Genomic DNA, 12,655 nt, shown 5'->3' with positions numbered 1-12,655 from the left:
AAACCACCAGTGTTTCTTGGGCCAAATTGACATTTTTGCCCTCATGAGAATACAATAACCTCATGAAAAAAGTACAATTACCAAAATATCATTTATTTTAATAACATAAGGATATTAAAAGTGAAGGGGTCAATTAAACAAATCTAAACAGAAGTACTAGGATATACAAATCTCATACTCTATTTGAATAATTGGGTGACAGATTATTAAGATTAATCAATAGAGACTCATTAAAACCCCACGTCTTTTAATTTCTTCTAGCTGGCTTGGCTCTTCATCAACGACACATGCTACCAAAAATATCCCTTAAGATGGATTATAAATAGGCTTCCCTATCTCCTCGCCACTTCACAAGCAAATCTCAAACACACCAACACACTCACACGCAGATCAGAGAGAGAGAGAGAGAGAGAAGATGGCGGATTTGAACAAGAAGGCAATCATGAAGGTAGGTCTGGTTTTGTTCCTGATGGCCTTCACTGCAACTGTGGAGGCTCGCTTCGACGCAGACACCTTCCTGGCTCAGGTGATGAATGAGAGTGGCGAACCCAACTACTTCATCAAGTCCACCACCACTGCTTGCTGCAATAGCTGTACGTGCACCATATCAATCCCTCCTCAGTGCCATTGCAACGACATCGGAGAAACTTGCCACTCTGCTTGCAAGGCCTGTCTCTGCACTCGCTCTTACCCTCCACAGTGTCGTTGTGCTGACACTACCTTATTTTGCTATGATAAATGCTCCCCTTTTGCTTAATTATGCAATGCTATGAATGAACCACCAAGCCTACTTCTACTGCTTTAGGCTTTGTTTCTCTCTATGTCAAATCTATCTTATCCAATAAACTATCTCGTGCCCTGTTTCCCGTTTGCATTTTTGCAAACTAGTTGCTTGCAAGGCCTTGATCTTCTTCTATCATCGTATTTTATGTCTCTTTTCATCATGTTTTATCTTGGTTTTTCTCTTCAATTTATCTTATCTTACAATTAACATAAAAAATGCACATAAAGAGGGAGAAATGCACCAGATCGATTTCTGGACAAGATAGCAATTGTGTTAATTTGGTTCTACGACCAAGAGCAGTGCTGTGTCACCTCAATGCACACTCAATAATGAATAATAGCACGTATCACTCACTCCGTTATCGTAAAGCATCTTTTGCCAGCATTTTGTGTTTCAATTTAATCACAGGCTATTTAAGATTGGCTTCAAATGGGTAACTGCTGAGGGAGTATGTTCAAACCAGACTCTTTTAAAACATGAACTGGCATCCATATTGTTACTCTCCCTCCTGTCTAAATTATAAGACATTATCAACCATATTTCATATATATATATATATAAAAGCAGTTATTTCCTTATTTCCATAAAAAAAAATAATATAACTTTTTGTTTTTGACCTTAATCCCTTTATTATGAAGAGTGAAAAGAAGTGTTTAATTAGTCCCCTTATATTTCACACGCTCATCATGTTAATTAATACATTTGCAAATTTAAAAAATAATTTTCAAAAAAAATACTAGGTGACCTATATTTTGAACTAAGTTTAACTGAAAAAGTCTATTATAATTGTGCTCATTTTTTGTTACAAGCTTTGCGCTCTTTTTTTACATTATGTTTAGTTGGGAGGGAGAGGGAGAGGGGAAATTCCTCCCAATCCCCCCTCCCACTAAAGCATTGTGAAATAAGGGGAGGCGAGCCATTCCTTTCTTCTTGTCCCATCCAAAACAAGCAAGGGGAGGAAAAACTTCACTTGCTCTCCTTGAGGATAAAAGTTTGGTTCGCACCCTTTGGCTTGCAATATTATGGATGTTTGTGATATATGTTCTTCTAAAAGTGAAATCTCTTGAACATATTTTTTAATATTGTGACTTGGTTAAGGCCACTTGTTTGCAAGTTCTTCTGCACTAATAGTTAGTGCACCTAGCTATTGCAAAATAAGTTTTTCAGAGCGCTTATTTTTTACCAACAAGAGCACTTCTAAATCACTTCTATAGTCAGCACTCCTTTATATATGGGAGCACTTAAAAAGCTCTCCTATAAGTCTAGAATATGAGAGCACTCTTTTTAAAAGTGCTCCTATAGGTACCAAAAAATTTCAAATATTATACACCTACAATATAAAGCACTCTTGAATATTGACATATGGGAGTGCTAGCTCATCGAAAAAGTGCTCCTATGACATCTTGTAGGTAATTTTATTTTTTTTCAATGTTTTTTAAAACTTTTTACACATTCTCTTGCAATATAAATGACTAATCCAACAAAATAAAATCAATCCAATAATAGTATAATTCATCATTAGAAGTTGTATGCAACTAAAAAACTTGAAATTAGAACAAGCTTAAATCAATTTTCTAACTTCTCTAATCTCTAGTGAGTTAGTTTAACAAATAAAACTATTAGTATTTTTCTAACATTAGGAATTAGTTACCTATCACAAATAACCAATTATGTATTATGACTACTCCTCAATTACATCTTTTATTTGCTCCATAGTATAATGTGATGACCTTGCTCCTGCAAAATACATGAGAAATGAAAGCAACATATAAGTAATTAACATTATATTAATTTAGTTTTAAAACACTTGGCTTACATTCTTAGGAATGATCAATTCTTATTATGTGATTACTTCTCTCATAAATTTCATCACATAGTATTCCCACTCCCAACCTTGTATCTGTGGAAGTACTTAAATAAATTCCTACTTAATTACTAACATTTTAAGGATGAAATTATATATGCCACTTATGACACATTGAAGGCTCTATTTATATATATATATATATATATATATTTTATTTTGGAGCACTTATTCACTAAGCGCTCTGAAAAGTATAGTCTTTGCTCAAGAGCACTCTTGAAGGCTCTTTTTTTTTGTTTTTTATACATTATTTAGGAGTGCTCAATAACTAAGTGCTCCTAAAGATGATTTTTATTTTTTATATTATTTTTTGAAGCGCTTATTTCTTGAACGCTCTTGAAGATTTTTTATATGTATATTATTTTATACATATAAAAGAGCTATGCGAAAGAGCCCTCTTAAAAATCCATTTTATTATTGGAGCGCTTTTTTTTAAAAGCGCTCTTGTATGTTCAACCTCCACATTTAGTAGCATTTTTTTATTAAGCACTCTAAAAGACATGCTCCTAGAGACTATTTTTGTGGTAATGGTGAATATAATGTCTCATCTCTGAATAAGTGGATAGCTAGTTGGTTTTTAGCTAAGGGTCTTGACTGTTGGCAAAACGTGCTTCTTGGTTGTACCTTATGGAAAATTTGGAAGGCAAGGTGTTCTTTTCTCTACGACGGAGTCATAATTGCTTATATGCTTTTTAAATTTTGGAGTGTGAATAACCGGTTTAGCAATGATGATTTGTGCTGTTGGTCAACCTGATTCTAGTTAATTCTTATCCAAAATGGGTTGCTCCTGCTGGCAATTCTTTGAAATTAATTCTGATTTGGCTTTGGAGAAAGCTATTAGTTTTGTTGTTAATAATGAACTTGAGAAGGTCTGCTTTGAATCTGATTCAAGGATTATGGCCAATTGTTTGAATTCTAATTCGGCACCTATTGATTGGAAGTGCCTCTCTTCTTTTGAGAATATCCTCTTTATGAGGAACTTGGTTCCGGACTGCATGTTTTCTTCGATTTCTAAGAGTGCAGATTTGGTGACTGAGTGGGTCGTCAAAACTGCGCTAAAGAAATTATGTCATTTGGATTGGGTTGTTAGACCTCCAATTCCTCTTCTTAATTTGTTGGAGGCTGATTATATTGTTTGTGACCTTGGTTAATTTTATATTTGTCTTGTTTGTTATGTTTTTTGTTTTTCTGGTTGTATTGGAAGTTTTTCGGTTTCTTTTAATAGTATTCTCCTTTTTATGGGGTAAAAAAAGGGGTTTGCACCTCTTACAGCAAAGTCCACCGACAACTTCAATTAATTAGTTGAATATTCCCGTTATCCATGTTTTGTATCACGTGCCTAATTTTGAGATTGGCAAGAGAGAAAAGTAGAGGAAAGGAAAAGTGGGAAACAAAAGTAGCCAAAAAAAAAAAAAGCTTGGCTAAGAAGAGAAAAATGAGAGGGAAAGGAAATTGGGAACAAAATAACATATAAGATTTATATGTTTTTACTTCCCACTTTTTTCTTCAGGGAGATTTTGAAGAAAAAATTCAACCATAAATTTTTTTTTCATTTTCTACACGTTGCCTCATTTAGATTATTGTAGATTTAAAAATTTAAGAAATAAAAATTAAAATTGAACAAAATAATTTTTTTCATTAGCATCGAATAAAATAATTTACAATTATATTGTCATTTAAGCAGAAATATATAATAAAAACTATATAAATAACATATTAAAATATTAAATTTTATTATATATAAATATACTTTTCTACAGATAATAAGATTATTATTGTTTATATAAAATTAACAATATTTCCTTCATCTTATTTTTTCTCGTTTAGCTAAATATAGGGAGAGAAAATTAATGGCCAAAAAAAAAGGGAGAGAAAATTATATCCTTTCCACTCTTATATTTTTTTCATGTTCTCTTTTTCCTATTTTTCCTTGTCAGCTAAGCATAGCATAAGAGAGCCATTCGACCTAAACTTGGTATGTCGTGCGAAGTGGATTGTGAGGAAAGGGAATATCTTAATGCACAAATACAAGTTCATTTCCATATATATGTTGTACACAAACTTGGTGATGGACAGTTAGATAGCCTAATATTTATGGAATTAATTAGTTGTTAGTGGTTAGTTTGTCTGCTTTTAAATTTTTATTTCCTTAATTACTTAATTTATACAATATTTCAAGTAAATAGAGAGAAAAATTAAGTAACTTGTTTACTCAGAAAAAAATGTTAGAAAGCTTGATTATAAGAAAAAGTCAAAAATCGTGTTTAAAGAAGTTTAAAATCATGTGTTTGAAAGACTATTGATTACTACCTTCTTTTTTTAAATATATATAGTTCTTTTTTAACTACCTCATCGAAATAAAAAAAAAATTATCTCATGGTCTTAAAGCTAAAGAAATTACTACTTTTACCCCTTATTTTAAAAAAATGCCCTCTCCATATACTCATTGGAAATTACAATATTTTGGAACAAAACCTTAAATATCCCTAAAATTCATGAAAAATGACTTGTATTTAGGACTACAATTTACTTCTAGAATATAATACAACCTACATATCTATGACGAAAGAGTGAAACAATATTAATGTTAAAAAGGAATATTTCGATCCCAAAAAAATTAAATATAGTGAGTTGATGGCTAATTCATGCAAAGTGAACTGTATTTAGGACCACACATTTCTTATATATAGAACATGTTAGTTGGTACCTGAAAGAGTACATATTTATGTTAAGAAGCAGTGTTTTGATCCCAAAAAGTTAAATTAGTAAGATGATGACTAACTAATGGTTGGGTAAATGGAAATATGATAATAAAATTAGAGAAGAGATTTGTACAACATAACTTTAGTTTAAAAAAATTTATATAGGTTTTTAAACTAATGAAAGGTGGTTGTAATTAAGGGAAAATATATGAGAGATCAAAACATTTTTACTCAAGTAATATTTACTTTAGGTTGATAAACATATTTCTCGGTAAAAATAATATATAAAAAAACTTAGGATGTATATGTTGACCCCAATCTTATTTAACTAAAATACCCCTATTAGAACATTGAATATCATGCGCTCAGTTCATCATTGTATTTTGATCATAAAGTTTAAAATAATACAAAAATAATTAAGAATATATTTTAAAATAAAAATAAAATATTAAAGGAACAATTAATTACTAGTTAAGATTGGATTAGGGTAGTAGCATGTAACTAAATACACGGGAATAACGAAGTGAAAAGGACCATGTGTAGTAGCTTTCAAGGCAGCTAAGCATATGGAAAATAATTGTACTCGAACATTGTTGGCAGTAAAAGAGATTTCAATCAGATAGACTTGTGCACTTAGCCCAACTAAATAAAAACAGTTGAGCGTCACGGCCAACCATTATTTTATTTCTATAGCTTCCCTCGTTGTAAAGCCAGAACTTTTAACGAAAGGGGGTGGGAATTATAAAGTATATTTACTCCAATTTTATTTGTAAGATGAAAATAAAAAAATAATTCTATTTATAAATCATGTAATTAATTTTTTTAAACATTTATATTTAATTTTTTTAATTTTGATAAAAACATGTTTGGAAGTGATAGTAATGGAAGAAAGTTATATATATATATATATATAAATATATAATTAACATGACGTAAATATTTTAGTATATTTATATTTAATTTCTCAAATATATAGCCACCATAAATATGCACCTTTGTTTTTAAAATTTTGCTTGTCGATGTTTATAAAAATCAGCAATAAATAAGAATTTAGCATTTCAACTTTTACAAAAGTTTGACATAATTCACACATACTAGTAATGGAAATTATGATTTTTTTTAACCAACTGAAAATTATGATCTTTGGAAATCTCATAATGCTATAATTCATATTTTACTTAAATCTTTTATTGGTTAGAAAAATTTGAAAAGTAAAATTTCTAAACGAGATTGCTCATGTTCATGTCATTGAATGATTTAAATGTATTATTAGAATTTAAAGTTGTGCTTTATGTAAAAAGTTCTGTTGCTTGCTCATTAAATTTATCATTTAATTCATTCAATTGATATTTTATGACAGGCCTAAATGGATACTTGATGTGGATGATTAAAAGCACATGTCTAATGAAATAAGTGCATAAACAACAAGCCATTTTAAATTAACAATAATATATTCAGGTTTTAACAAGTTAAAAAATACATAAGATGTACACAATTATACGTGTTATTTTTTTATCAACATGTATCTATTTAAGTTTTTACAACAATTCATTATAAATTAACAACAGTTCATTCATATTTTAATAAGTTAAAAAAATGGATAAGATGGAGTTAATTGTACAATTGTTAGTCATTTATTAACAAGTATGCACTTAAGTTTTCACAACAATTTATTGAAAATTAACAAAAATCTATTCAAGTGTTAATAAGTTAGAAAAACTAATGAAATGAGTTTAATTGTACGTGTTAGTTTTTTTATCAATAGGTATACATATAGATTTTCACAACAATTCATTTGAAATTAATAACAATCTATTTGGGTTTCAACAAGTTAGAAAACTGATAAGATGAGCTTAATTATATATATTAGTCCTTTATCAACAAGATCCATTCAAATTTTGACAACAATCTATTTGTGATTAATAACAATACATTCAGACTTTTAACAAGTAAAATGCATGAAATTTTAAAGCTTTCAATTTATAATTATCTATGTCAGATTAATAAGTAACATTATGTTATATCATGAAAGTGATTAAAAGTTTGGTTTATTGCTTGTATTTTTGTTTTTTTCCATATATAATTAAAGTGGTCATCAAGCTTTTTAGATGGTCAAAGAAGCCCTTGGCCACCTAAAACAATTATTCTTGAATAAATGTTGCTAACATCAAAGCTCTAGTAACTGCAGCAGGCTGGCATTGGTGATTAGGGGTACACATAGGTTGGGCTGGGCTGGGCAAGGCCTTGTCAGATGCCCTACCCAAAGGATGCATGGACTAGAAAATGTAGCTTGCTGCCCAACCCAGCACGCAAAATGCCCTATTAGCTTAGGCTAGGCAAGGCAAGCTGGGCACGTTCGGGTCACCCTGCCCATCAGATAATCTCTCTTTTCATCAACTTTAAATGAAATTACCATAAATCAACAACAATGATCCAGCCCATCAACTCAAAATAACATTTATAAAGATGTAAACCATAAATATAAAATAACAACTATGATACCTAATTATCTATAATTCAACATCTAACTTGAAATATAAAACTACCATAAGTCTTGACACATAGTGAAATTATCCATAATGCAATCTAAAATAATAGCTACAATAATCCATTAAAAACCATAAATTTTACAAAAGTTTGGAGCATCATAAAAAAAAATAATTTCACAGGGTAGACTTCAATTTACAAAAAGCTTCTTCTTAATTCCTCTTTTCGTCTTTCCTTAAGTCTTAATAGTTAATATAATTGACCCTTTAAAAAATTTAAAAAATATATTAATGTACTCGGGCTGGGCCAAACGGGCAAGGCATGCTACCCTGCCCGTGGCCCCGCCCTACTCGAACAATGCCCTGCCCAAACATGCCCAAGTCATGTCGGGCAACTTTTTTTAGGGTTGGTTTGGGCAAAATTTTACCGGATTCGAGCGGACATATCGGGCAATCGGGTTACATGCATACCCCTATCAATGACAGCGGGGTTTCTATTTTTTTTGTTTTTTTAATTTGAAGGGAAATTTGGTCTTTGGCCTTAAAAAAATTAACATCCGTCAATGATTAAGGGACTGCAATGTAATTTTAAAATTTATTGGTCCTTAATTGATATAATTTTTCTTAGTGGTCCTCAATTACTATTTTTCCCTTTTTAATTTTTATTATGCTTTATCTTAGTTTGTTCTTTAATTTATCATCGCTCACATTTAAAATAAAAATTGCAGCCAATGAAGGCATGGTGCAATTGTTCAAGGACACAGCCTTTACCCGATAAGGGTGTAGGTTCGAAACCTGCTGACGAAACCTGCTGACTGATGTGAGGCACTCCTTGATGGGTGATATGTAGTCCCTCTCAAAAATCTTCAAAGAGATTGGAGGTTTATCTTACTCTTGATGGGTTACTAGTGTCTATCCCATTTAAACTTTTTGTTATAAAAAAATAAAAATAAAACATTATGCGGAAAAAAAAAAGAAAAAGAAATGCATATGATCGATTCCTCGACAAAGAATGATTACCTAGAATTTCGCGCAACGGAGTCTGATTCAATTTTCCTCAAGGTATAACAAAATCCAGCCTTTATGGTTAAAGTATTTTAACTGTCAAGATGCCTCCGCAAGATCTCTAAGCCATATGACAAACTGAGTGAAAAAAGGATATCAAAATTGTAACAATGATATTAAAGGATGAAATGTGGAACCATTGAATAGTAAATATGTGACGGATGAGAAGTACATATTTTTATATATAAGGAAAAAAATTGTGTCATACTACTTTCTCTGATTTTATTTATAAGACACCTTTTAAAATAATTATTGGTTCAAAATATATAATACCTTATAATAATTAAATTATTTTTTAATTTTATCCCTTTTTGATTAACATGAAAGTATTTAATGTAATTTTATTATTATTTAAAACTAAGGGTAAAAATAAAAATATATCTCACTTTTTACAATATCAAGAAAAAATTAATATATCTTAATATACGTGAAATGGTTGAAAGGAGGGAGTATTTAAGAAATTCAATTAACTATAATAATTATGTCCAAAAATAAAAAATTAGACTAAAATATCTTGTATTAATCAACATAAGTATATATTAATTGTTTTTTATTAATGTAAATCATGATGAGTGATTTATGAAATTTATAATAAATTTTCATTAAATTATGTGATTTTACGTATAAAAAATACAAGACAAGAGTGATAGTTTCTCTGTTAATAAAGAACGGAGGGAGCAATTAAGAAGGGAAAGTTGTAATTAATATTTTATGTTGATATTTGTAATTAAATACATTTTATGTTGATTTTTATAATAGAATTGTTAGTGTTACAATACAAATTTGATCATTGAACTTGATGAGTCCGATATTAAATAGGGATAATGACAAAAAAGTTTTAAAAGGATTAACTAATTTAAGTTAAGTTTCAAATATTAAATTTCATAAATTTATAATTCATTTTTTAAATTTTAAAATGGTTGAAGAATTATAGAATTTGTTTTTTTTATAAAAATTTAAAATACAAGTTGTAAATTCATCATTATAGAATTACAAAATTAAAAAATTGAGTTATAAATTCATAAAATTTAATATTTAAAACCTAATTTAAATTAATTAATCTTTTTAAAACCTCTCTATCATTCTTCTTATTAAATAAGTTGGGTTGAAAAAAGAAATACCAAGGTATTAGGAAAAGGATAAACAAATTTAATTTATTCTGCCCTCCAAATGCATGTTTGTTTGTATTGCCAATGCCCAATCAGACCTCTCTGAGACAGTCCCTAGCCCAATTTCTAAAATTAATATTCATTTATTTATACTCCTTTCATCCTAAATTATAAGACATTTAAAAAAATTTATATATCAATAAACTTCATTAAATATACTTAACAATATCATCTTTCCAAAACAAAAATATAAAATTTTAAAAATATTCATCATTTAATATATTAAAAAAGAAGACATGAAAATTAATTATAGAGAGAGAAAAGATAATATTGAAATTAGTGGATTTAATGAAATCTTAATTTATTAAAGTGTCTTATATCTTAAAATGAAAAAATCTTTTTAAAAGTGTCTTATAATTTAAAACAGAAGGAGTACTTAATTACAAACACTTCACCCGCCGTCCTAGGTTGCCTCATCACAGCAATTATTTTGAGCAAGAAGTGACTAATAGTAAATCTTTATTAAGATAATCACTTGTTTAGCTCGTTGGTTAATTATTACTTATGTTTTAAATAAACATCTTAGGTGGCAAAAAAAACTAGTGAAATTTATAAAGCTCAAAAGTATTACTTCATTTGTCCCAAATTATATGATGTTTTTGAATAAGTTTTTTCGTCCCAAAATATAAAATATTTTGGGCAGATTAAAGTTTTATTAAATGCATTAATTTTAATATTATCCTTTTTCTCTTTATAATTTATTTATGTCCCTTTTCTTTTCAATATTTTAAATGATGGGTATTTTTGAAAGTTTATATTTTTATTTTGAAAAGATAAGGTTGTTAAGTGTATTTAATAAGATTTATTAATATATAAAATTTTATTTAAAAGTGTCTTATAATTTAAAACGGAGAGAGTATTTTATAAAAACAGTCATTAGGTAGATTTTTTAATAACCCGATGAGTAAAATAATGATTGATGATGTTTATTATATTTTTGTGATAGTGTCGAGGCTATATAATATTTTAAGAGTTAAAATGCACGGCAATATTTTTGCTTCATTTGCCGTGACATATGGTCATTTTGTAAGAGTGAATCATGACTCAAGTCCATGTGCCATGGTGCACTAAATTCATTGAAGTCCCTTCTCTCTATGCGCATGTGCCGCATATAAAGTTGATCAATATTCACCTGTGGTCCATTATTTATTGCCTTTTTTTGCTTTTAATTACATCTTCAAGCATTATTTAACTCTTCATTATTATGATTGTCTATTAGAAGTCGCCTAAAACAATAGAAATATTTAAAGATTAAATTAAGGCAAGATTTTTACAAAAAATACCAATAAATGCTATGACTAAAGCCAAATTCAGCCAAAGCTATTTTTTATATTTGAACTTAAAATATTTACAATTGAATCAAATAATATATAAAAGTAAGGAAAATGTGTTGAATGGACATCAATTGCAATAAATTATCACTAACTAATGATTGGGTAAATTTAAATACAATGCTAAAAATAGCGAGGAGATTGTACGAACATAACTTTTAATTCCAGAGGATTTATATAAGTTTTTAAACTAATTAAAGGTCGCTGTAATTAAGGGGGAAAACACGAGACATCAAAATATTTAATTCAATTAAGTAATATTTACTTTTCCTTCCATATAAACATATTTTTCAGCTAAAAAATAATATAAAAAAGATTAGGTTGTATACTAACTACAATCTTATTTAACTAAAATACCCTTATTAGAATATTGAATATCATGGCATTTGAGCTCTGCTCATCATTGTGTTTTTAATCATGAAGTTTAAAATAATTGAAAATAATTAATATTATACTTCCCTCTAATCACAATATCAAGTATTTTGTAGAACTCTTATTTGATCTAAAATATAAGATATTTAATAATTTTTATAATTATTTTTTAATTATATTCATACTTCACTTATTACTCTTTTTAAAAGAATGATATATTAAAATTTTAATTATTATTATTAAAGTATTTATATAAAGTATTTAATGAGAGTAAACTTAAAAAAGAAAAAAATTTTAAAAAATCAAGATTTCAAAAGAAATATTTAAAATAAAAATAAAATATTAAGGGATCAAGTACTTACTAGTTTGGATTGAATATAGTAGCATGTAATTAAACATACAGGAACAACGTGGCGAATAGAACCATGAGTGGTAGCTTTCAAGGCAGCTGAGCATATGGAAAATAATTGTACTGAACAATATTTGTTGGCGCACCAGGCAGCAGAAGAGATTCGAATCAGACACAATTTTGCACTCCACCAACAACTAAAGAAAGTCGAGCATCACGCGCAGCCATTATTTTATTTCCATACCTTCCCTCGTTGTCTGTACCCACCTCAGCCATCCGTGTTTCTTGGGTCGAATTGACATTTTGCCTTCATGAGAAGACAATTACCTAAATATCCTTTATTTTCAGATACGAAAATTGAAGGGGTCAAAACTAAACACAAGTACTATCGTATACTGCACGTGAATAATTGGTTGACAGATTATATTATTAAGATTAATAAAGAGAGACTCATGAGACCCCGCCTCTTTTAATTTCTTCCATGCCAAGCTGGCTGGGCTCCTACTTCATCAACCGCGCATGGTACGGAAAAT

At 29.1% G+C, this 12,655-nt stretch overlaps 1 protein-coding gene across 1 annotated transcript; it reads left to right on the top strand.

The window, feature by feature from the left end:
* Window positions 1-366: 366 nt before the first annotated feature.
* Window positions 367-955, top strand: LOC129293863 (Bowman-Birk type wound-induced trypsin inhibitor-like). Its single transcript, XM_054931977.1, has one exon. It carries the CDS (start codon window positions 416-418, stop codon window positions 755-757), a length of 342 nt encoding a protein of 113 aa, XP_054787952.1. The 5' UTR covers window positions 367-415; the 3' UTR covers window positions 758-955.
* Window positions 956-12,655: the final 11,700 nt, after the last annotated feature.

This window comes from Prosopis cineraria, unplaced genomic scaffold (genome assembly GCF_029017545.1).
Source record: "Prosopis cineraria cultivar Desert tree isolate PC_DT_omini unplaced genomic scaffold, ASM2901754v1 PC14, whole genome shotgun sequence".
Taxonomy (NCBI): domain Eukaryota; kingdom Viridiplantae; phylum Streptophyta; class Magnoliopsida; order Fabales; family Fabaceae; genus Prosopis; species Prosopis cineraria.
The sequence above is the reverse complement of the archived record's forward strand: the minus strand, read 5'-3'. Positions and strand labels throughout refer to the sequence as shown.